We start from the raw sequence: 26975 nt of genomic DNA, 5'->3' as shown, positions 1-26975 counted from the left end.
AGGTATGGATGGAATCCCCCCAGAGGTCTGGAAGGCTGGCGGCAAAACTCTGCATGCCAAACTGCATGAGTTTTTCAAGCTTTGTTGGGACCAAGGAAAACTGCCTCAGGATCTTCGTGATGCCACCATCATCACCCTGTACAAAAACAAAGGCGAGAAATCAGACTGCTCAAACTACAGGGGAATCACGTTGCTCTCCATTGCAGGCAAAATCTTCGCTAGGATTCTACTAAATAGAATAATACCTAGTGTCGCCGAGAATATTCTCCCAGAATCACAGTGCGGCTTTCGTGCAAACAGAGGAACTACTGACATAGTCTTTGCCCTCAGACAGCTCCAAGAAAAGTGCAGAGAACAAAACAAAGGACTCTACATCACCTTTGTTGACCTCACCAAAACCTTCGACACCGTGAGTAGGAAAGGGCGTTGGCAAATACTAGAGCGCATCGGATGTCCCCCAAAGTTCCTCAACATGATTATCCAACTGCACGAAAACCAACAAGGTCGGGTCAGATACAGCAATGAGCTCTCTGAACCCTTCTCCATTAACAATGGCGTGAAGCAAGGCTGTGTTCTCGCACCAACCCTCTTTTCAATCTTCTTCAGCATGATGCTGAACCAAGCCATGAAAGACCCCAACAATGAAGACGCTGTTTACATCCGGTACCGCACGGATGGCAGTCTCTTCAATCTGAGGCGCCTGCAAGCTCACACCAAGACACAAGAGAAACTTGTCCGTGAACTACTCTTTGCAGACGATGCCGCTTTATTTGCCCATTCAGAGCCAGCTCTTCAGCGCTTGACGTCCTGCTTTGCGGAAACTGCCAAAATGTTTGGCCTGGAAGTCAGCCTGAAGAAAACTGAGGTCCTCCATCAGCCAGCTCCCCACCATGACTACCAGCCCCCCCACATCTCCATCGGGCACACAAAACTCAAAACGGTCAACCAGTTTACCTATCTCGGCTGCACCATTTCATCAGATGCAAGGATCGACAATGAGATAGACAACAGACTCGCCAAGGCAAATAGCGCCTTTGGAAGACTACACAAAAGAGTCTGGAAAAACAACCAACTGAAAAACCTCACAAAGATAAGCGTATACAGAGCCGTTGTCATACCCACACTCCTGTTCGGCTCGAATCATGGGTCCTCTACCGGCATCACCTACGGCTCCTAGAACGCTTCCACCAGCGTTGTCTCCGCTCCATCCTCAACATCCATTGGAGCGCTTTCATCCCTAACGTCAAAGTACTCGAGATGGCAGAGGTCGACAGCATTGAGTCCACGCTGCTGAAGATCCAGCTGCGCTGGGTGGGTCACGTCTCCAAAATGGAGGACCATTGCCTTCCCAAGATCGTGTTATATGGCGAGCTCTCCACTGGCCACCGTGACAGAGGTGCACCAAAGAAAAGGTACAAGGACTGCCTAAAGAAATCTCTTGGTGCCTGCCACATTGACCACCGCCAGTAGGCTGATATCGCCTCAAACCGTGCATCTTGGCGCCTCACAGTTCGGCAGGCAGCAACCTCCTTTGAAGAAGACCGCAGAGCCCACCTCACTGACAAAAGGCAAAGGAGGAAAAACCCAACACCCAACCCTAACCAACCAATTTTCCCCTGCAGCCGCTGCAACCGTGTCTGCCTGTCCCGCATCGGACTTGTCAGCCACAAACGAGCCTGCAGCTGACGTGGACTTTTACCCCCTCCATAAATCTTCGTCCGCGAAGCCAAGCCAAAGAAGAAGAAGTTTTTTTAATATCTCCTATTTCAAATGGTTTTATTGATTTATTTTGCTCCTGTGTTTGTAATTTCGGTAGTTCAATTTTAGTTAGAAATTCATCTATTTAGTCTTCTTTCCCTTCGTTTTCAGTTTGATATAGTTGCTCATAGAATTCCCTGAAGTTTTCATTGATCTCCGTTGGATTATATGTAATTTGTTTGTCCTTTTTCCTTAATGCCAATACCATTCTTTTAGTTTGTTCTGTCCTAAGCTGCCACGCTAGAATTTTGTGCGTTTTTTCTCCTAGCTCATAATATTTCTGTTTTGTCTTCATTATGTTCTTCTCCACATTATATGTTTGTAGTGTTTCATATTTTTTTTTGTCTGCCAATTCTCTTCTTTTAGTTGTATCTTCCTTTATTGCTAATTCTTTTTCTATATTTGTTATTTCCCTTTCCAACTGCTCTGTTTCCTGATTGTAGTCCTTCTTCATGTTAGTTACATAACTTATTATTTGCCCTCTGATGAAGGCTTTCATTGCATCCCATAGTATAAACTTATCTTTCACTGATTCCGTATTTATTTCAAAGTACATTTTAATTTGTCGTTCAATGAATTCTCTAAAATCCTGTCTTTTAAGTAGCATGGAGTTTAATCTCCATCTATACATTCTTGGTGGGATGTCCTGTAGCTCTATTGCCAATAACAGGGGTGACTGGTCCGATAATAGTCTAGCTTTATATTCCCTTTTTTTAACTCTCCCTTGAATGTGGGCTGATAACAGGAATAGGTCTATCCTTGAGTATGTTTTGTGTCTACCCGAATAATAATGAATATTCCTTTTCCTTTGGGTGTTGTTTCCTCCATATATCCAAAAGTTGCATTTCTTGCATCGATTTAATTATAAATTTGGTTACTTTGTTCTTTCTGTTAGTTTTATTTTCCAGTTTTATCCATGTTTGAGTCCAAATTAAGGTTAAAGTCCCCTCCTATTATTATGTTCCCTTGCATGTCTGCTATCTTCAAAAAGATATCTTGCATAAATTTTTGATCTTCTTCATTAGGCGAGTATACATTGAGTAAATTCCAAACTTCTGAATATATCTGACATTTTATCATTACATATCTCCCTGCTGGATCTATTATTTCCTCTTCTATTTTGATTGGTACATTTTTATTGATTAATATAGCTACTCCTCTGGCTTTTGAATTATATGATGCTGCTGTTACATGTCCTATCCAATCTCTCTTTAATTTCTTGTGCTCCACTTCAGTTAGATGTGTTTCTTGTACAAATGCTCTATCAATTTTTTCTTTTTTCAGTAAATTTAACAGTTTCTTCCTTTTGATTTGGTTATGTATTCCATTAATATTTAAAGTCATATAGTTCAACATAGTCATTTCATACTTTGTTTATCTTTCCTTTCCGTTTCCTCATCACTACCTTCCCTTCTTATACATTTCTGCTTTCTTTTTTTGAACACATTATAAGACAACATTTCTAAAACATAAAATATTTACAGTATTCTCATATCTAAAATTCTTTGAACCCCAATAGTCTCTCCCCTGTCTGAGTTTCCCTTTGTCCCTTGTCGGGCAACCACATCTCCCCTCTCCATTTGGATTTGCGAATCCGCTCGCAAGCGTCAACTGATTTCGCATTGACTGTTATTCTTCCCAACACAGCCCCCCCCAGAAAAGATTTTAATCTTCATATATAACAAAGGTCACTCTCTTAATTCCCTCCTTACTTCCTTTCTTCCCTTTCTTTCCCTTCTTAGTTCTTACTTATCCTTTATTTTTATATATATATAGTTTGTTGTCATTTTTGTTCTTGTTATATCTCTTCATCTCTCTGTCTGTTTTGTAGTTGTTCTCCAAATTTTCGAGCTTTTTCCAGATCCAAGAATAGTTTGCCTTGCTGCCCCGGGATAACTATTTTAAGTACCGCTGGGTATTTTAACATAAATTTATAACCTTTTTTCCATTGGGTCGTTTTTGCTGCATTAAACTCCTTCCTCTTTTTGACCTTTGTATTCCAGTGGCTTTTTGTCTTCTCTTATTTTTTTCATTGCCTTCTCCAATATATTTTCTCTTGTTGTATATCTTAGGAATTTTACTAGAATGAATCTTGGTTTTTGTTGTGGTTGTGGTTTAGGGGCTAATGTTCTGTGTGCCCTTTCTATTTCCATTTCTTCCTGTAAGTCTGGTCTTCCTAGGACCCTGGGGATCCATTCTTTTATAAATTCTTTCATATTTTTGCCTTCTTCATCTTCTTTAAGGCCCACTATCTTTATATTGTTTCTTCTATTATAATTTTCCATTATATCTATCTTCTGAGCTAACAGCTCCTGTGTCTCTTTAACTTTTTTATCAGATTCTTCTAATTTCTTTTTTAAGTCATCTACCTCCATTTCTATGGCTGTTTCTCGTTCTTCCACCTTGTCCACTCTTTTTCCTATTTCTGTCATGATCATCTCTAATCTATTCACTTTTTCTTCTGTACTTTTTATTCTTCTTTTTTTTCACTGAATTCTTGTGACTGCCATTCTTTTACTGTTTCCATATATTCTTTAAAAATATATATCCATGTACTTGCCCTTCCCTTCATCTTCCATTTCTCTGTGTTCTCCCTCCTCTTCTTCTGGCTCCACTCCAGGATCTGTGTCTTTTACATCTGTCTCTTCTGATTTTCTTGTTGGGTTGTTTATTTTATTTTGTTGGGTATTTTTGTTCTTCTTATTTTTATTAAAAGTGTCTTGGTGTTGGTCTTCTTCTGGGTTGGTCATCTGTTGTTTCTTTGATTTCCTATTTTTATTCTCTTCCTTCTTGTTCTCGTTATTTTCTATGTTTTCCTGTTGAGAGTCTTGCTGTTGTGTTGTACTTGTCTGTTTCAGCTGTGGAGATTTACTCCTCAGCTGGTCCCCTCTCCCATCGGTGTTGTTTTTGTCTTGTGAATCCTCGCGCATGCGCGGTTATGCACTTTTGTTTGGCTCCGTGAGCCATTTTCGTAGTCCTGAGTTCGGGGTTTCCACTGACCTCAGGGAGCGGGCTTCTCTCTCCACGGCGGGCCTCCTCATACTGGTAAGGCCTTCATCTTTCTCCTCTGACGTCCTTCCTTCTTCTTTTCTTCCCGTTTTTGGTTTTTCTTTCTTTGCTGCCATTTTCTCCACACTTTCACTTTCATTTTGTTATAGTTTCTGTGTTAGTGACTTCGTTTTTTCTCTACCTTTTTTTAACTTTTCTGGAGAGGGCTGGAGTTCCCCTACTGGCCACTACTCCATCACGTGACTCCTCCCATGAAATATTCAGGTTGATGCACTTTATGGACTGTGTAAATTGTGATTTTTTTTGAGAGAATGGGTGGCATGGTTGGTATAGCAGTTAGCCCAACACCTTTACGGTCCCAGCGATCAGGACAGGGGTTTGAATCCTATGCTGCCTGTAAGGAGTTTGTACATTCTCCCTGTGTCTGCGTGGGTTTTCCCCAGGGGCTCAGGTTTCCTTCCACTGCTCTAAACGTACCAAGTGTGTGACAGATTATGTTATATTTTATATTGTATATAGATATGCTTTAAAGGAGATAAATTGTGACAGATTTTTTTAGTGTAGGTCACATACAAACACTTCAAAATACTTTAAAATGCTGGAGCTCTGCTCATGCCAGACAGTCCAGGCTCCAGGTGCCTTTGCACAAATAGGTGTTAATTGGACATGCTGTGGAGTGATGGATTATTGTTTTGGGAAGCACAGATAAACAAACTCAGAAGATTAGGTCCGGTGCCGCAGACTGTCTGAGTGCAGTTGGCTGTTCTAAGAGGGTCATGTGGTTTTCTCTGTGAGAGAGAGGGAAGTTCTACAGTTCAGCAGCAGCAGCTGGGACTGGAACAGGACAAGCTGGCAAGCTTGTGGAAAAACCCTATTTTAAAGATGGGTTGTGAGTACTTTGTTTAGCCTGGTCAAAGCTCTTGTGGTCCATACAACTAGAAAGGACTGGCAGTATAATTTTTCACTTGAAATAAGAGAAACAAAAATAAACTCTGTTGTGCCCTGAAAGAAAGAAGTTATCATCTGGAAAACCCTGATGGGGCAAGTTTCTTTGGCAAAACACTGAAGTTATTGATCAGAAGGAATCAGTTGTGGGTGTCCAATGATCAACAAATCTCTCTCTCTGAAAACCGACAAGAACCTTCTTGAGCGGTAATCATTTACCTTTCAAGCACCAAAGCCTGGTGAACTTTATAAATGTTAAATTCTGTGCACAGAAAAAGAATTGCCTGCATCCAGTGAACTTGGAGAAGTGAGATTGGATTGTGAATTTAAAAACTTTTCTGAACTTACACACATGGGCTTAGAATTAGAAGGGGGTTAAGTTAATAGTAATAAATTAAAGTTTGATCCTGTTTTCATGTTTAAAAATAATTCAAAGCAACTTTTGTTTAAGTAACCCTTTGTCTTGGTGAATTTCTATTGCTCCTGGGTTTTTAGGTCCTCTGGGCTCATAACAGGAGTAAATTGGGCTGAAATGGCCTGTTACCATGCTGTATATCTAGATTTAATTTTTTTTAAATTTAAGAATTATTCTTCTTTAAAATCACTTCTGGATTTGCAGTCATTTTTTGTGTTATACATGCTGTAGTCTGTAGCCCAATATAACAAGATGTCAGGTAAATTTCAAGTACAGTAAAATCCCTATTATACAGAATTCAAGCACTGGCAAAAAATATTGTGGAAAATAAATGGGTAAAAAAATGTGGAAGTTTAAAATTGGCGCGTCTTGCCGCTAGTTCTCCATTCATGCAACGCACATTCTCAAGCAACTGGAAAACCTGCTTATCTGGCATCTACTAATCCGTAAGGGTGCTGGATACCAGAGGTTTTACTGTTTATGGCAAGTGCAACACTTCATTCTTTTGGAAGGCTGTGTGGCAAAGTAATCAGTGCACTCATCTCACTGAATAGCGAGCACCTGCTCTGCAATAGTTTAAGTTGATTCATTTCAGCACAATGTCAGTGCTGGGTTTCCTTTGATATGATGAAGGTTTTATACATGTACAACAGATTTTGTTTTCATGGGCTGGAGATAGCACAGGATTAGATTCAGCAGGACATTCACTTGTCAAGTCAACCCGATGAAACAGCGTTGTCCAGTCCTCAGTCCAAAGCATGCAGACACATAACCAGACATAGCACACATACACACAAATAATACACATGCAGGACAAGTATTTTGATCTATAAATAAATATAGTTTTGTGCAAATGAGAGTCTCAGATGGTTAGGGTGAGCAGTTCCTTTTGTTGTTCAGCGTTCTCACTACCTGTGGGAAGAAGCTGTTCTTGGCTCTGATACTCCTGTATCTCTTCCCCGATGGGAGCAGCTGAAAGATGCTTTGGAAGGGGTCCTCAATGATTGTGCGCACCCTCTTAAGACAACATTTCTCCTTAATCTACATCCTCAGGGATATGGCAGATAAAGCTAATCAGTTCAGAAGTTTCGAGTTTAAATTTACATATTGCCACACCCGCTGAGTGACCGTGAAAAGGTGGGTTTTGCATGCTATTCACAGCAAGTCGACCCATACCTGCGTACCGCAGAATAAAACAGGACAAAGAGTAGGCTTCAGTGAGAGATCAGTTTGAACAGCATAAGAGGAAGATTATCTTACTTCTGTGAAATTTGTTTCCTAATCTGATAGTAGCAGGAAAGAAACTGGTGGTGCGTGATTTCACATTCTAAAGTTCCAAAGTTTAACATTCAGATTTGTTGTCAAGAAGAATTTCTACTTATCGGTGGTGCAAAAATTTGTACCCAAGTAAAGATGCCTGTACAAAATAGAGAATGTAAACAAGCTGACTGAAAAGCAGAAGATATCTATTATGTGCCAAGCGTCCTTGTACCTTGTTCCTGACAAGAAGACAGTGTGTCCAGGGTGGGATGAGTCATTTAGTATGTTTTGACTGCTTTTGCAAGGCATTAGGAGATGTTGATGGAGGGAAGTGAAACACGAAAGTCTGCAAACGCTGTGATTGTGGTGAAAACACAGAAATACTGGCAGAACTCAGCCGGTCACGCAGTGTCCATGAGAGGTAAAGCTATAGAACTAGCGTTTCGGGCCCGAGCCCTTCCTCGAGGCACAAGCCAAAAGCGGGCAGGTGCCCGATGGAGGTTTGTGTGATCATTTGAGGTATGCTGACAACTTTTGTGCAATTTCTTGCAGTCTTGGGCAGAGCAGCTCCCGTATCATGCAGCGATGTATCCTGACAGGATGCTGTCAGTGGTGCCCCTGTGTAAGTTGATGAGGAATCCTAGGGACATGAGGAAGTAAAGCATTGGTGTCTCTACTTGGGCATCACATTGATGTTGTTGGAGATGGTTACACTCAGGATCTTAAATTGTCTCCACCTCAGTGCCATTAAATGTACTCAGTGCCTTGGCAGCTCCAGAGACAGAAGTCTGAGTTATGAGAATGTGGAGCCCAATGAATTACAGAAGTCCTGTTTGCATACTTTCCAGTTTTGCAGACAGGAAATTGTCCACTTTAATAAGCAGGGGCTTTTTACCAGCTATCAGTTCAGCTACTTAACAAAAAGAACTAGAATGGATCAACATTTACTCACAATATTTGACTGTAATGTAGGTCAAAATTACAATTGTGTTCAACTGGGTCCTCTCATGGTTCCATTCTGTGGCATTCGCACGAGCCCTGGACCTGACAAAATATCCTCCATCCTTTATTTCATCTTGCATCTGCTTTGAAATTGATGGCTCCAGTGCAAGTCATTCTAGCAGAGCCATTTAGTCATAAGAACTGATACCAATCTCATGGAGATTTTAGAAAGGGTGACCAAAGCTTGGACAAAGAATTGGATTGTCTTGGATGGTTTATGATAGAACCTTGCAGTGGAGAGGTAGAGGAGCTCCAGGATGCAGCTGAAATCAGAACTTTTAGCGAAGTCACTTCAGCGCTTTGAGTCAGAGGAAAGGATAATTTGTTTGTAGAGAAGGGGAATTTATGAAAGGAAAGAGTGACTCCCAGATAAAATTGAATCTCGGAAAAAATATGGCTTGATAAAGCAAAAATCAGCATTTGTCTTGCCTCTCTCTCCCTGACCTTCAATATTCTGACAATGCACGACTATTCTTTATTGTTTCCAAACATGAATGTATCAAAGTAGATATTCTTTTGACATTGTAAATTTTGCATACATTGAATTTTTTAAAAAGTACATCACTTGAAGTTCTGTCCTTTCACTGTCATTTCAACATCCCATTGCAAAATAGCATTAAAAATGTCAACTGGGTATGTGTCCTTCCTAGTTTTTGTGGTCTTCTATAACAGAACTGAAAAAATATTTTTGACTTGCATCGCACTTTCTCACTGTAGCTGTGTTTCTTTAACTTGTGGTTAAGGGGATCAGGGGGTATGGGGAGCAGGAAGGAACCGGGTACTGATCAGCCATGATCATATTGAATGGCGGTGTAGGCTTGAAGGGCCAAATGCACCTATCTTATATGTTTCTATATCTTTATTGACCTTTCACCATATTACCAGCACAACCTATGGCCCAAGTCGACTAAGTTGGTTTTCTGGGCCATTCGCACTTGTCTGCATTTGGTCCATATCTCACAAAGCCTTTCATATCTGTATATCTGCCCCAATGGCATTTCAATCATGTTGCTTCACCGCAGTTCCTTGGGATAGGAGAAGACGGGATATTGCTTGCACCATGCTGCAAGGAACACCCTTCCTTCTTCCCATCCCTTTAATTCAGGTGCCTGCCTGCTTTTTATTCATACTTTGAAGAAGGGCTCAGGCCCAAAATATCAGTTATATATCTTTATCTCCTATGGATGCTGTGATTCCTGCTGAGTTCCTCCAGCATTTCTGTGGGGGTTTTTATGTTAGCCTTTTGCAGCTCACCATTCTTGTTGCTTCACCACTAGCATCAGTTCCTGAGGTTCCCGCTCTGGGATTCCCTCCCTGAAACCCCTCTGCTCTTTAAAGTAAGCTTCTCTGGAGAAAGCTTTTAACCACTGCTCTTTAATATACACTTTCTTGGCTGATCATCTGTTTTGTTTTGCTCAGTTACTGTTAAGCACCTGCTTTTCTATATCAAAAACACTCAATAAATGCTAGTTGTACTTCTGTTACTTATCAAGGGCTCTGGTATGAAGACTGAAGGGAATCTTGAAAGGCTTAACCCAGTCAGTGGTTCTCAACCTTTTTCTTTCCACTCACACCCAACTTTAATTAATCCCTATGACATCGGGGCTCTGTGATTAGTAAGGGATTGCTTAAGGTGGTATGTGGGTGGGAAGGGAAGGCTGAGAACCACTGCTCTAGCCCCAGTTGTTACTGAAATATTTTGCTTGAGAAAAATTGTCATTGGCCCATTTCCTTTGGAGTTATGAAACCGTGCACTTAACGAGTCAATTAGGGAGAATGAACACAGTGGTTTTCAAACTTTTTCTTTCCACCTTAAGCAATCCTTTACTAATCACAGAGCACCGATGGCATAGGGAATACTTAAGGTGGGATGTGAGTGGAAAACAAAAAGGTTGAGAACCACTGGACTAGTCAGTGGTTTTATGAAATTCAAGGGAAAGAACTTGCATTTCTAAGTTGCCTTTTCCACTCTGCTCAATGCCAAGTGTTTTAAAACCTTTGAAGTGTGCTTTAAGTGCACTTCCTATAAGAATGGCTTGGATTTTGTGATCAGAGGGGAATGAACCTCTCCACTTGAACTTGCAGTGCATTTTAGTGTTTTGCCTTTTCCAGTTGATCTGGGCCAAACAAACACGGATCTCCGTAACAACTCAAAATTCCTGTTGAGACATGCAAAGCCTGAACAACAAACCTTGGACTGATCATTCAGCATTTGTTTCCTCTGCCCGAGTACCAAATTCCTTGGTCTTGAAGTTGCAGAACACAATTGAAACTTGCATCTGAGCACATTCAAGTCATTCTCAATTCATTCACTGTGGGAAATTGTTCTGCTATTTAACATTTAAGAAACAAGGTCCATGACCAAAGTACCCTGGTTCCTCAGCAATGCATTCCAACCATAGAGGTCTATAGTGAGATCCTGGAAAGCTGGAATAATTTCTCATATCTCAGTGAAGATAAAGAAATTCACCAATGCCACACGTGTGACAGCACAGTCTAAGACTGCACACCTTGGCCTCAAACTTACCACAAAGCTCATGATCGACTGGGCACCCTTGATCCTGTATGCTTCTGTGCAATAAACCACCTACACAGTCAGGGACCTCAAATCACTGCTTTCTCTGCAATATCCTCTGAAGTGCACTGGTGATAAGCAAGCCAACATCAGTGTTCCAGGCCTATCTTTGAGGCCCAGTTACTGCACAGTTAACTAGAATGGATGGGTCGCATCATGCACACTTTCCAGCACCTAACGCCTGAAACAGAAGACCTACTCGTCCGAACTCCATCATATTACTGAGTGGTTAGGGTGAACAATCTGAGAAGAAGGGCAAAAGATTTTTTTTTATAATCCCAATCCGAAGTATCAATATGGTACATTTGTAAAAAGCTCATTTTTAGGGTTAATAAGGTTGTTTGACAGTAATTAAGACATAATGAGATACTGGAATGACCAAGTCCTAACATTTTCCAGAAGGTTTCTGTTGTAGTTAATTTTATTTCTGAACATGGTCATACGAGTCTTGTGGCAGCTGTACCTCTTTCCTGATGGCAGCAGCGAGAACAGAATGTGTGCTAGGTAATCTGGATCCTTGACGATTGCTGCTGCTCTCCAACAGCAGCATTCCCTGTAAATGTTCTGAAGGATTTTGCCTGTGATGTCCTGGACTGTGTCCTACCTTTTGGAGGGCTTTACGCTTGGGTGTATTGGTGTCCCCATACCAGACCATGATGCAGCCGGTCAGTACACTTTCCACAGTCAGAAGTGTCAAATGATCATCAACATCTGTCTGTGAGATGACTTGGTTAAACATTTTATTAAGCTGCCGTCTGGAGAGTCAGCCTGGAGTTTAGGTTTGCATCTATTGACTAGAGCTGGAACCCAGAATCTTCTAGCTCAGCTGATGGTTCTGAAGGTACAATATTCAACAGATCTGGAGTAAAGAATGGGTCTAAAAGCTTGGCAGTTTGAATATTTTCACTGATCTGAACAGGATATGATCAAAAATGAGAAAATGCGGGTAAATCAGAGTAAGAAAATTTCTCTCCTTCCCCAGTTTTCTTCCTGCCTCCTTCAAGGCAATGATATGGTATATTTCCATCAAAACCAGTAGTCTCCTAACAGTAAAATCCCCGTTATCCAGAATTCAAGCAACTAGCAAAAAAAAACTGTGGAAAATAAATAGGTTAAAAAAAAATCAAAAGTTTAAAATTGGCGTGTCCTAGCAGTTAGTTCGCCAATCATGCAACACACTGTCTCAAGCAACCGGCTAATTCACTTATCCGGCATCTGCCAATCCCCATAGGTGCCGGATACCAGGTGTTTCACAGTACTTGACCGTTTATTTGGTAACCAAGACAATGCATGAAGTGAAGTGTTTAACTATGAACAGCTTTACATAAAGAGACCCAGTTCTGTTATCACCTAATGTTGAAAGGTGCATTTCCACCAAAAGGTATTGCATAGCAAAAGAAAAGAAAATGAAAATAAACTTTGCCAAAATCCCATCCAGCAGTATTTTGGAGGTGGCCTCTGACCACAAGCTTAATTGTCCAACAAATTGAACAACGAGGATCTGTGGGTGTTAAGCATCCAGAAATGTTAAAGCTGCTTCTCTTTCATTGATATTGGCTGACCCGCAGGGTATTTACAGCATGTTCTCTGTGTATATCAAAACAACAGCAAAATCTTTGTAAAGGATAGATGCTGCTTGTCTTCTCAGCATAGACCGTTTTCATTACTTTTTTAAAAATAAGAACAAAGTACTGGGTGAGGGTTACTGACCCATGACTCCAATGCCAGAACTAACTGCAAAAGTGTCAAGTTTGCAGAACACAACAGTGGTTGGCCTCAGCAATACGATCGCACTACAGAGAAGGGAAATCTTGTGAGATGGTGCAAGAGTGACAGTCTGAGTCATAACGTGGACAAGATGAAGAAGATGATCGTGGACTTCACTAGGACCAGGAATGACCACCCTCCACTACGTAGCAACAACTCTGAGGTGGAGAGAATGGAGAGCACCAAGTTCCTTTTAGTTCACTTAATCAGTGACCTATCATGGACACTCAACATCTCCTCACTTGTCAGGAAGGCGCAACAGCGACCACAATTATGTTGACTTTCTACAGGATCTCCATCGAAAGTGTCCTGGCCGGGATTTTTCTTTCTGCTTGACACAAGCATTTGGATAAAAGAAGGATGCTGCTGGAATACTACGAGTTCCCAGAAATACTTGGAATCTGCAGGTTGTTTTCATTCTACTTCATTACATCTAATCACTCCTTTGCCGCATTAGTCAAGCTCATCAACTTCCTCGACCTTTGTTCGGAAGATTTTTGCTTTAGATGTACCTAGCTATCTAAAGACACACGTGTTTAATTTTGTACTGTTTACTTTTTTGCTTTGTGCAAAGTCCAAAAACCTTTGAAAATGCAGTTCACTTTATCACCCATGAGGAGGTGTGCTAGGCTAGTGAAGGACTGAAATTACGTACCAGACATCAGCTTATCCAGAACAGACAATGGCACGTGAACCAGCACAGGTATCATGTTACCAATTCTCCCAAAGGAATGTTTTTCAAGTTATCAATGCATCTTTCAAGACTGCATTACTGAGAACCCGAGTTCAAAGAGGAACACAACTCATTGTGTTCCCGAACTTTCTCATTGTCATGCTCTGGAGCACAGAGATTCTACCAAGTGTGACTGGAGTATCGCACTCTTTCATCTTTAAGAAAAGGATGTGATCAGCAGTAGTTCACCCGCTAATAGGCAGTGTCCATGGTGAGAAGACTGTGGATCGAGCACTCTCCCTCCGTAACCCCCCCCCCAAAAAAACATTGGCAGCACTGGCATTGGTCGGGACCCGGGGAGAATGGGGAGTGGAGACACAGCGTTCCCCCGCAGGATCCAGTCACCCAGTTCACCTGCCGATGGCTCCAACCTGTTAAAGAAGTCAACGGTGTTTTATTTAAAATCCTACGACCACCGTGTCTCGGCCCAAGATGGCAGTACTTGTGTTCGACAGTGGCCTCAAAGGGTTGCAGACTCCCGGGGAGCAGCAGACTGGAGCAGGGCACCAGTAACTCACCCCCACCCCTGTCCACCCCTGTGGAGAAGGAGAGGCAGAAGAGACAGCCCAAAGGACGGTGACCGTGGTGGTGACCCGGCGAGGGATTTTGCGCTGAAGGATACACACACGCTGCGAGCTGTTGGTGACTTGTAGGCGGTAAACCCTCACCAGGCTATGGGCTGCTGGAGACTGGCTCATGTGAACCAGGTATTGGAATCAGGATGTTAAGGGCAAGGAGGGCACTCGAAGGGCCCTGGGCGCTGAAGGCTTCCTCATCATGACGGATGTTTGGACCTGGGCTTGGGTTGCCAATGGTTTGAACTGAGCTGGAGTCTTGTATAGCTGCAGGAGGCTGTGGGAGGGCTGGAAGTGAATCCACAGACAGTCTGTGTCCCTGAGGGGATTCTCTTTCGCTTCTCTTCCTCTGACTGTAGGGAGCGCCGGGCAATGCTACTGCCAATGGCTAATCATTGTCTGCCTTATGGCAGACTAAAGGCATTTCGTGTAATATTCCATTTCTGTTTTATCACATGGCAATAAATCATATCTGATCTGATCAACCTTTGGCATCAAGAAAGCAAATAGAAAAACTACTTTGACAGTCTTTAGACTGATTCTGAAGACTATTTCATCACATTTTAAAAAAAATTCCGTAATAGCTTCTCACTTGCCCTGTGGAGCCAGCCTTTGCGTGCATTGGCAGTCAAGTAAATCCCACCTTTGGCATAAACCAAACTGATTATGGAGGAACTCAGTGAGCCAGACAGCGAAGGGAAAAGACAGTCGACATCTTGGGTCATGGTTGTACATTCAGCCGTCAACTCAACCCGAAATGTCGATGGTCTCTTTGCCTCCACAGAGGCTGCCTGACCCATCTGAGTTCCTCGGGTAGTTTGTTTCTTCGCTCCAGGCGCCATCAGCTGCAGTTTCTCATCTCTCCATTTCGATGAAATAGCTCAAATCTGGAGCATCAATGAAGTGTTGCATTATGGTGTCCTGCGCTTTATTATAAATGACTAATTTCAACTTGGTCTCTACCAATTCTGGCAATACTGTTTAATTGTAGGGGGTGTGAGTGGGGCATGTGCACATGAAGGGTTTTTTTCTTCAAATTAGTAATGAACCTTTTCTTAATTAGACTGTTCTGAAGGTTCTTTTGAATGGTTGTATCATGACCATTAAATAATACAGAAGATGGTTTTATCCCCACTTGGCCGAATCGTGTTTTTTTGCTTTGTAAAGTTGGGATTTAACAGGCTTTCATTCAGCTTGGAACAGCCACAAGGTGGCCTGTGTCATCCTGTATCTTACTGAGCTTTGGATGGTTTGTATTTAATGAGCCTCCTGAACAAATAATGGTTTGGTCACAGGAGTGTTTGGTCTCTAGTGTTGTATCAGAGCGTCACCTCCAGCACTTAGAATTCGGGGAAGCCATTCATGCCCCTAATTTCTATAAAGAAGTTGGCAGAGTTATAGAACTGATCCACAGGGGGTCTCATGATTGTTTTAATTAATTTTCAACATTCACAGAAGAGGAAAAAATAACCGGACTCCTCCCTTTCCTTGACGCATTCACAGAAACAGGATGATAGTGCAATCAAAATATTGGTAAAAGAGTGTACAGTAATCCATCTGTGAATTGTTCCGTCCACTTCACTGAGCAAAGCAATTGTTTCTCATTCACTGATTAAAATTGTTTCATTTCCATGGAAACATAAATGCCTAAAGAAGCAGATTTGCATCAGTCAAGAATTATCTACGTCATTGAAAATTTTTATCGTTTTTGAAACCTTGAAATAAGATTATCTCTCAGATTTCTAAACTTAGGGAATTGTTAGCAAATTTATGCAACCCATCTTCTTAATTCAGCCCAGTATCATTCCCAGTGCTGGAAAAACTCAGCAGGTCAAACAGTGTACTTTATTTTATTGGCTTGGCTTCGCGGACGAAGATTTATGGAGGGGTAATGTCCACGTCAGCTGCAGGCTCATTTGTGGCTGACAAGTCCGATGCGGGACAGGCATTTTATAGACCAAAGATAAAGATACATAACCAATGTTTTGGGATAAAGCCCTTCATCAAAGTATTGAAGGATTCAAGTCCAAAATGTTGGTTACGTACCTTCATCTTTACTGCATGAAGGACACTGAATGACCTGCTGAGTTTCTCCACCACGGTGTTTTTACTTCAACCATGCTGTATGCAGACTTTCATGTTTTACCCCCATCATTCAAGTGTACATGAACTCTATCTAGTCAGGTGAATTTCTCCAGCATTGTGGTTTTACTTCAACCACGGTGTCTGCAGACTTTAGTCTTGTACCCCCATCATTCATGTGTACCTGAGCTCTATCGTCCAAGGATGCTGTGGTCTGAAGTTTTATGGGAATGGTAGCATTGCTAAACAGCTCTTACTCTGTGAGGATATCTAGGCAAGAACTTTCCCGGTCTGATGTGCCAGATGCTCCTGTCACAAATCCTGTAGAAATCCTTTGACATTTAGTGAATCTCTGCCCCAGTTTGAACCAACTGTTCACAAATTTTCAAAACTATTAAAAAGTTAATACACGAGTAAAATGTTTTGAATTTATTTAAAAAATAAAGATTAAAATTAAAAAAAGCTAAATATATTAACATGAACTCAAATGCATTCTAAAGGTGTGAATTGCCTGGAGCTCAATCCCTTGCATCTCAACTGAAATGAACGGGGTCTCTGAACCAGGAGCACGGTGGCATTTTGCTGCTGTCCAATATCTCAGTCCAGTTAGAATGAAAGCACCTGTCAGGAAGTTTGGGGCTTCTGTATTGGTCAACAATGAAGTCTCAAGTGCCCTGACGCGTCAGTTGATGATGCACAAAACCGCCATCCTTTTTGAGTAGCGGTCTGCAAAATTAACCCCAAAAAATTCCCACGTCAAGTCCAAACTGAAGCTGAAGCGTCTTTGTTGCTTTTCTCAAATATTTGTACAGTTAAAAAGCCCAGGTATCCGGCACCAAAGGGGATGGCGGATAAGTGAATTTTGTGATTGCTTGTGACTGCGTGTTGCGTGATTGGTGAACTAATGATGAGGCACGCCAATTTTTAAATTCTGTATTTTTTAACCTATTTATTTTCCACCATTTTTTTTGCCTTTTGCTTGAATTCTGGATAACAAGCGTTTTACTGTATTTTTGAATACATGTTTATACCTGCTAAATTACAGGGAGAAATCTGTAGCTTCTAGCCTCTCAGTATTAAGAAAATTCTGCAGATTGCTTTGTTGGATCAAAGCAGATGTTCACATTGTTCCTTCATTTAATGCTATCTTCCACTGATCTGCTCCTTTTGTAATTCCTGTTCTAACCTCATTAGTAGTCACAGAAATCAAGACAGATGGAGAAAAGATGTGTAAGCATGTTAGAAACAGTCACTAAGAATGCATTTTTCTTCACTGTCCTCACTTCCTGTTCTGAAACCTATCAGTCACTACTTAGCTACACTTGCCTTCTCAGTTAAAAGACTGTTCCAGTACAGGATACAGACTTTGAAGTGCAGCAGCAGAATTCTGGACTATTGATCCAGAGGGATAAAGGTTTCATTATTGTCATGTAACACCACATTTAGAATGTAACATACATGACATTCTTTGACTTTTGCCTGTCGTAAGCCAGAGAGTCACCACTTTGTCCATCCATCGCCCCTCACAGAAACCTACAGCACGTGATGTCCCTAGGCTGTCTCCCCTCCAAGTAATGACCTGGCCTGAGCCTGCTTAGCTTCCAAGATCAGACAATCTCAGGCTCTAGGGGTGGGTTGAAACTCACCATGACATCTGGGTGAATCTAAACTCAAGTGCTTGAATAACATTTGGAATTAAAGAATAAACTAGTCTTTAATATAGTAGCCGTGAAACCTCTGGATTGTCATAAAAATGTGCCTGCTTCACTTCAGGAATGAAAATTGGCCATTACTTGAATTGGCCAGTATGTGCTTCAGCAGAGCTTAGCAGTTATGGGCAGCAAATAAAATTCTGGCATTGCCAAACACTGTTTCTTGTCAACAAATAAATAAACAAGTATAACCATGTGTGAGTGCTGTCTTTTGGAAAGGACCATGTACCTTTTACCTTCTCGGGTGATATAAAAGATTCCATTGAAAATTTCATTGACTTCTGTGTCCTGGCCAATAGTTCTCCTTTGACCAACACATTAAAAGAGAAGATCTATTTTTTTTTAGTGTCTTTTGAAGCCTTGCTGTTCACAAATTGGCTGCCACATTACTTATCAATATTACAGTAAAATCCCCAGTCTCCGGCACCTATAGGGATTGGTAGATGCTGGATAAGTGAATTTGCCACTTGCTTGAGATTGCTTGTTGTGTGATTGCCAAACTAACTGCTATGGGCACCAATTTTAAACTTCCCTATTTTTTAACCTATTTCTGTGACTTTTTTGCCGGTTGCTTGAATTTTGGGTAAAGGAGATGTACCATTATACAGAGGTAGAAAATGAGGACTACCCCTGCCTTCACAACAGAAGAGGATTTCAGCGTAAATGAAGAAATGCAATAGACACAATCTATGTAGAAGGGATCAATGCCCTAAATTCTGGACTAATTCCAGCAGATTGGAAGGTGACATTTTCTGTAACCTGCTAGTTATTAAAGAAGGGAGAGATAAAAGATGAAACCATTAAACAATCAGCCTAGGGTCTATTTGTTGAAACAAATCATTAGATTTTATCTTAGAAAATTCTCATTTGATTTTTGCAAAGAATCTGCTAGTTTTTGTGGATGTAATTGTTAGGGTAGATAAATTGAAATAAAAGTTGGATCTTTGAAAGGATAGAAGACTACATAATTTTTCAGGTTCTGTCTGTATTTGTGTGGTATCTTGAGCATTGGTTCAGTAAAATCCCCGTTATCCGGGATTCAAGCAACTCAATTCAAGCAACCGGCAAAAAAGTTGTGGAAAATAAATAGATAAAAAATACGCATTTAAAATTGACGCTCCCTAGTTCACCAATCACAGGAGGCAATCTCAAGCAACTGGAAAATTCACTTATCTGGCATCTATCAATCCCCATCGGTGCTGGATACCATAGTTGACTGTATTTATAATATTGAATGATGAAAATACACTTGTATCCATATTAGTTGATTTAAAGTTTGGCAGAAAAATGAGCTGTCAGAATGAAGGAAGCCTCTAATGGAATGCAGGCTCCGCAAGCAAACAAAAGTTGGCAGTTTGAGAGAGAAACATATAATATTGAATGTTCTGTACTGTTACATGACACTAAAGGAATCGTGAAGGTGAGGCAACAGCTCTGATCTGTTGAATGACCAATCAGGCTCCTGGTGTCAAATAACCTGATCTTATTAGAAAAGGTACCGAAGTGAGATGGGATATGAGGCTAACTGGTCTTGTTGTGATACCTTAATCACATGGTCAGCGTTTTCAAGGACAATGCAAAACTCAAATATTGTGACCATTGAAAAGAATGGTGGTAGAATTCAGGATGCATAGGCCCAAGCAAATTAAAAACAACAGAGGGAAGGGTGGAGCACTGCCCAGTGAACAGGACTGAACAAGGATGACAATGAATTAAATGGGACAGTTTTAAAGAGGGTGCAGTCTTTGAAGGTTGTAAGCCAAGATAAAGCAGCAGAAAAGATGGTAGGCTTTGTAATTAAAGTGTTAGAACACAAGAGGAATTCTGGAAATGACAAGCAGGAAAGTTGTCAGGTGGTATAGAAGAGTTACTATCCTCAAATTGTGAATGAAAGTTATCGTGGATGTCCAGAGAAAATTTAAATAGTACACTTTGGGAATTTGATTAAAATATTTTAAAAATGGTACACTTTAAAAGATATTTGATTAAGATATTTAAAAATTTTGTTATTGCATGTTAAAACTACATTGTCAGTGACAAAAACGTCAGCCGATAAAAGACGAGCCAAAAACGAAACCGACATGACCTTATATTTAAATTAAAATTTAGACATACAGCATAGTAACAGGCCATTTCGGCTCAAAAGTCTGTGCCACCCAATTCCTACAACCCCAGTACATTTTGAAGGGTGGGAGGAAATCGGAGTCACCGGGGAAAACCCACGCAGACACTTGGAGAACGTACAAACTCCTTACTGACAGTCGGGATTTGAACCCCGATCCTGACCGCTGGTGCTGTGCCAGCGTTGTGCTATCCGCTACGCCAATTGTGCCAACCTGAGGAAAAATGATGGGGAAATCTTGATTGCACTGATAGAAGCCGGTCCAAAAGCAATGAAGAAAATTAAATTGGATAACAGAGGAAAATGCCAAGCTATTGGAAAAGAGAATGATGGTAAGATAAATTAGATTTATCAAAGAGCAGGTACGTTGAGCCAAATAAGCCACCGATGATTCAATATAATTGTGTGATCATGGCAGTCACCATTTAAAAGTTGTCTTCAGTAGTTCATTTTAAAGCATGTCAAACACTGTATAAATTCATTCTTTCTTTCATTATCATCACACCGCTCTCTGTAATTGTATCCTGGACTTCCTAATGACTGTCCGGGTTGGAAGCAGAATGTCGAGCACTGTCACATTGAGCACCGGTGCACCTCAGAGCTGTGTGCTCAGCCCACTCCTGCTCACGCTACTGACCCACGACTGCATCGCCAGAGCCAGCTCCAACAGCGTCATCACGTTTGCAGCTGACACGACAGCTGTTGGCCTCATCAGCAACGACGATGAGTCGCACTACAGAGAAGAAGTGGTGAATCTCGTGAAATGGTGCGAGGGTAATAACCTGAGCCTCGATGTGGAGGAGATGAAGGAGATGATCACGGACATCAGGAAGACCACCCTCCACTACACATTAATATCCCTGGTAGTGAAGATAGTAGAGAGCACTAAGTTCCTCAGAAACCTAACCTGGACACACAACCTATCAGGAAGGCACAACAGCCATTGCATGCACTTCCTTAGAAAGATGAGGTAGGCAGGACTACTGGCCCCCATTCTGTCAACTTCAGAAGCTCCATTGAGAGCGTCTTGTCCGGCTGGATCACAGTGTGGTATGGTTGCTGTAGAGCATTGGATCGAAGCAGAGAGGATCACTGGGGTGTCCCTCCCCCTTTGTTATATTCTGAGCTGCAATCACCATCTTCAGCAGTTTATTCTGATCATTAGCAGTGCAGCTCCCATACCACACTGTGATGCATCCAGTATGTGCTTTCAATGGTGCACCAGGTGAAGATGTTGAGGGACAAGAGGGGCGGGGGGGACATGCTGGACTTACTTCGTTCACTTTCTAGATTGTTGCATTAATTTGTTTTTCCCAGGTCAGGTCATTGGAGATAATTATATCTAATGTTACATCACAGACCAGCAACAATAGAAAATCACCAAGAGACTATTATTGTTTTTCTTTTAAAACAATATATTTATTGATGTAACATCTTACTTAAATTTATCCCAACTATGCGCAAATATATTTATGTGTGTGTGTGGAATACCCAAACCATTACAACTTAGGCACAGTTTTGGAAAGTTATTCCCAAAGTTCAGTCCTAGAAATCCCGAGTTGAAACTTAGATTTTTAAACTGATGCCCAGAGTAATTACGAAGGAGATGGGAGAGACTGAATGGCTGCACAATGGAAAACTCATGAATCCTTGTTGAGTTTCTTGCTGAGAACTATCCTTTTGGGATGAACGGTTGTCACAACTTCCCTTTTCCTTGCACAGGGGAAATGAAATGTGCGACTTCCATGATGCTTCCAAAACCCAGGCACGGGTCAGTCGAAATGACCATCACCTTGGTCACAATTCAATGCAACAATTCTCCTGCTTCCTTTACCCAGATATAGGTCCATAAAAAATGGCCAGTACAATGGTCACGGTGGTTCACTATTTCCCCTGGCAGGGAGAATCAGCCAAATTCTCAAATTTCACACAGAGTCACTCCACCTCTGTGTTCATCAGTAATAAGATCCTGCTTCATTAAGTGTCCCTCTCACCATCTGTTTTCCTGGATAAACAACCATTGTTCTTTCTCTCCCTCCAGAGCATCTTGTTTATAGTTTGTACTTGATGGTGCCATCTGGTCTCTCCACAACTCTGTAGGGTTGCAGCCTGTATTATCCCTTAAAAGGACAGTCACACTAAATGAAACATGAGCTCATAATACTAAGAATTGGAAGCTATCCACTCTTTCGACTTCAGCACCAATAATGTGGAAAGCAGTGTGACTCTTCCCCCTCTCCTGAAGTCATTGATCATCTCCTTTGTCTTATTGATGTTGAGTATGAGGTAGTTACTAGATTTTAACCTCTTTCCTGTATTCTGTCTCATAATTATTTAATACGCGGTCCACTACTGTGGTTTCTGCAAATTTGAAGATGGAGTTGGAACACTATTTGGCTGAACAGTGGCGAGTACAGTAGGGGACTGAGTGCACATTCCTGAGGAGCGCTGATGTTGAGTGTGATCATGGAGATGTTTTTGCCCACCTTCATTGCTTGCAGTTTGTTGGAGAGGAAGTTGCAGAGAGGGGCACTGAGGTCCAGCTCTTGAAGTTTAGGGGTGAATTTGTTAGGGATTGTAGCATTGAAGGCAGAGCTGTAGACTTTGAACAGTTGTCTGCCATTGGTCTCCTTGGCATTCAGGTGCTCTAGAGCTGAGTGGAGAGCTGGGGAGATGGCATTTGCTGACGATCTGTTCAGCCAGTAGGCAAATTGAAGTGGGTCAAGGCTGGTTGGTAAGCTTGAGTTGATGTGAGCCATGACCACTTTTTTTGTGCATGAATACCTGATAATAGAGTAAAGATGTTCAATTCCTGAATCCCAGTAATTCTGTAAGGGCTACCTAACACTCTTTATATTTTTCCCTAGCACAAACTGCATGGTTTTTAATTTTTTTAAGTTATTTAGATACTAACAGGTTACCCGGCATTGCCCAGGAAATAAAACACTCAGTTGACTATGTTTGAAACAATAGTAAATGGTGCTGTCCTTCAGCTGGAGGATTTCGTTTGCATTGCTTGGAGTCTTGCTTGTTCTTCCTCAGCTGTCTCGTGTTGTCTGCTCATGGAATACCTGGCGGCATCAACACTGAGACGGGCTTGGCCTTGTACCTCAGTTTCCTGCTGCCTGTCTGGAGGCCTGACCACTGAGACAGGCCTATCGCTGCTGTTCTGTTTCCTGCTGCCTGCTCCTTGCCTGTCTGGAGGCCTGAGCACTGAGACAGGCCTTTCACTGCTGTTCTGTTTCCTGCTGCCTGCTCCTTGCCTGTCTGGAGGCCTGAGCACTGAGACGGGCCTATCGCTGCTGTTCTGTTTCCTGCTGCCTGCTCCTTGTATGTCTGGAGGCCTGAGTACTGAGACGGGCCTATTGCGGCTGTTCTGTTTCCTGCTGCCTGCTCCTTGTATGTCTGGAGGCCTGAGCACTGAGATGGGCCTATCGCTACTGTTCTGTTTTCTGCTGCCTGCTGTATGTCTGGAACATCAACATTGCAGAGAGACTGATGTCCCTCTGCTGTCTCTTGCTTTCTTCTTTGTCGAACTCTACTCTGTGAAGAACTTCTGCCAATGTTGCTTCGCTTTTTGGGGCCCACATTGAACTGGGTTTGGCCACTTGTTTTTATTCTGAATGTACATTGATGCACACACTGTGACTAATTGAGGTGTCCCTGATGCCAATTCAAATTTCTTTTCAACTTCATATGACCTTAAAGATTAATTTCAATGTGGTCATGACATTCAGCATCAAATGTTAGCTTAATTATAGTAAACAGTAACGCAAGTCAGTGCAAGTTGGTCAAAAAACACTTTTGAACTTCATATGACCTTAAAGGTTAATTCAATGTGGTCATGACATTCAGCATCAAATGTTACCCCTACTGAATCCCCTTGGACATTTAGAGAGTTGGTCCATATTGATTTGCATGGAGAACAAACAGACAAACAGGCCCACATACACAAATGTAGATACAGCACAATAACAGACCCTTTCAGCCCACAAGCTCCTGCCACCCAATTGGACCCATTTCACTACATCCCTAGTACGTTTTTGAAAAGTGGGAGGAAACCGGGGCACTTGGAGGAAACCCACACAGATGTGGGGAGGACGTACAAACTCCTTACAAACAGCGTTGGATTCAAACCCTGGTCGTTGGCGCTGCCAACCTTGGCACCCTGGGGGTCTGTTTTTATTTAAGTGGAATTTTCCAAAGCATTCACTTTCATGTGCTAATAACACTGGACAACAAATTTTTTCATAAGGTTTACTTCCTGGGAAAAACAATGGTGGAGTATGATAGACAACGTCAAGCTGACCAGAAAGATAATTTCAGATTTGCTGCATCACGGAGGAGGTTGGAATAAAATTAACTTTTATTGGATTTAGCATAATGAGGCTGACACATCACGTTAGTTCAACTGACCTGAAAATGTTTTGCTGCTAGTTTGCATCTGATGCCTCTTGAGTCAGTGTCCAACAATAGTCGGCCAGCAGTGATACCGCAATGTCCTGGTGGAACCTTTCAGCATGTTCATCATTGACTGCACCAAGTTCAGCAGGGAAGAAGTCCAAGAGCAAATATAGAAAATGAATTTTCAATGGCATTGCACTTCATGGTTTTGAATGGTTGAAGTAGAACTTAAAATATGACAGGAAATCATAAAATGGGTTCTATCTATAAAAAAATCAGTACGTGATAGGAAAATTTTAAGTTGATTTTGGTGATCAGCAGCCCAAACCCATAAAATACACCCAAAAGTGTTCAGGAAGCAAAATCTTTGTTGTCAAGTGAAATATTGTAGTCACAGTAATTTTTACTCTCTATTCAAAGCATATATCTTCCTGGTTTGTGGTTCTTAAAGAGATCCAGTCCGCTAGAATAGATTGGGTGCCCCAGCAAGTTGAAGGATAACATTGCATTGCTCACGTAAATCCTATTCCTCTTAAGTCAAAAGGGTTTGCCTTCTTTTTGGAGGAGCAGGGGATCTGTGTTAGTAAAAGAGTCCAAATATTCGATATGTTATTGTCTCATTGCTTCCATAATTTGCACAGGTCTAGGCACTCCTTTTAGGCAGTATGTAGAAATGTAGAAATCTTCAACATTCATTGGAGCGACTTCATCCCTAACATCGAAGTACTCGAAATGGCAGAGGCCGACAGCATCAAATCCATGCTGCTGAAGATCCAACTGCGCTGGGTAGGTCACGTTTCCAGAATGGAGGACCATCGCCTTCCCAAGATCATGTTATATGGCGAGCTCTCCACTGGCCACCATGACAGAGGTGCACCAAAGAAGAGGTACAAGGACTGCCTAAAGAAATCTCTTGGTGCCTGCCACATTGACCACCGCCAGTGGGCTGATATCGCCTCAAACCGTGCATCTTGGCGCCTCACAGTTCGGCGGGCAGCAACCTCCTTTGAAGAAGACCGCAGAGCCCACCTCACTGTCAAAAGACAAAGGAGGAAAAACCCAACACCCAACCCCAACCAACCAATTTTCCCTTGCAACCGTGTCTGCCTGTCCTGCATCGGACTTATCAGTCACCAACAAGCCTGCAGCTGACGTGGACATTACCCCTTCATAAATCTTCGTCCGCGAAGCCAAGCCAAAGAAAAGAAGAGATGCGAAGACGTTTCCATCAATTGAACTTCCACCAAGGAAGTAGATGAGAAAGCTGAGCCTATTGCTGCTTATTTATTCATTCTCTACTCCCCAAGGATATGGATCCTTCCAGCATCTTGCATTTGTATTTGAATAACATTAATAGCTCAAGAAGAATTGTTATTCCTGATTTTTTAAAAAAACATTTCTTTGAAACATTGGCCTGGGAGAGGAGACTAACATTTGGTTACATATCCTTCCATTGCATTTGGAAGATTTTGCGAATAAAGCATTTGTGGGATTTGGCAGTGCCTTGAAATGTCTCCACAGGTAGTTCAGGTCTCAGAAGTGAGGAAGTCAGGAACTCACTGCAAGGTCTTTTATAACATCTTGCATGAAGATAAATTACTCCATAACAGAAAATGATTTCTACATGTCACCTCTTACTCCATAGTTCATTGCAGAGAAGAGTCCACAGATATACTCCTGGTTTATTCAAACTTCAATCTGACCAAAATGACACCAATACAAATAAAATTGATAATGCACATGAAATTAATGCAAGCAAATATAATTATATCTTTGTCTGCTTGCATTTCACAGACCTCGAGGACATGTGAAAATTTCATCAAATTGTGCAAAAAAGGATATTATGATGGAACAAAATTTCACAGATCTATCCGGAACTTCATGGTGAGTCTGTTGCTCAATACTTTGGAAATGTGTCATTTACAGTGGTACTCACATGTTTGCACCAAATCTGAATGGATGTTCAAGGTGTAACAGTGTATCTTGGACCAAATGCAGGAACTGGCGTGGGCAGGACATTTTGGTCGTCGCAGGCAAGGGCCTGTTTCCACACTCTAGTGATTCTACTGTAGGATTTACTGGTGTCAGCAAGGGAAAAGGACAGATCATTTTGTTGCAACTTGCAAAGTTCTGTAATTTGCTTCGTAGTAAATTAAAGAAGTACTCAAACCTCAGTGCAGCCCTTTCAACCTACAGAGGCCCTTACCTTATGTCCGTCATAGAACATGGAAACAAACCCTTCAGCACAACCTGCCCACATCGAACAGAATGTCCCGTCCACCTGCCTGTGTTTGATCCATATCCCTCTGAACCCATCTGTCTATGTAAGTGTCTAATTTCTATTTATTAAACGTTGCAATAGCACCTGCCTCAACCACCTCCTCCAGCAGTCCATTCCATATACCCACCACCCTTTTGGTTCCTGTTAAATCTGACCATAAACCCAAGTCCTCTGGTGTCCGATTCGCTTACTTTGGGCAAAAACCAAACTCTCTGCATTCACCTGCTCTATTCCTCTCATGATTTACTTTTGCAAAGGTACAAACCATAAAGAACATTTTTTAAGCTCAAAAGAGCCAGATGAGTTTTTAAACATGGATAGTTCTAAATATAATT

General features: G+C 41.7%; 1 protein-coding gene across 4 annotated transcripts in view; it reads left to right on the top strand.

Moving 5' to 3' along the window:
• ppil2 (peptidylprolyl isomerase (cyclophilin)-like 2) overlaps positions 1-26975 on the top strand; it is a 408077-nt gene that overhangs the window by 234866 nt on the left and 146236 nt on the right. For all 4 annotated transcript variants that reach the window (XR_011356343.1, XM_069933672.1, XM_069933670.1 and 1 more), the window contains one exon: positions 26154-26243. Coding sequence is in view for 3 of the 4 variants with exons in the window: in XM_069933672.1 (XP_069789773.1) it covers positions 26154-26243 (90 nt within the window). In the remaining variant the exon portion in view is untranslated. The remainder of the gene's footprint in view (positions 1-26153; positions 26244-26975) is intronic.

This window comes from Narcine bancroftii, chromosome 4 (genome assembly GCF_036971445.1).
Source record: "Narcine bancroftii isolate sNarBan1 chromosome 4, sNarBan1.hap1, whole genome shotgun sequence".
In the NCBI taxonomy this organism is placed as follows: domain Eukaryota; kingdom Metazoa; phylum Chordata; class Chondrichthyes; order Torpediniformes; family Narcinidae; genus Narcine; species Narcine bancroftii.
The sequence above is the reverse complement of the archived record's forward strand: the minus strand, read 5'-3'. Positions and strand labels throughout refer to the sequence as shown.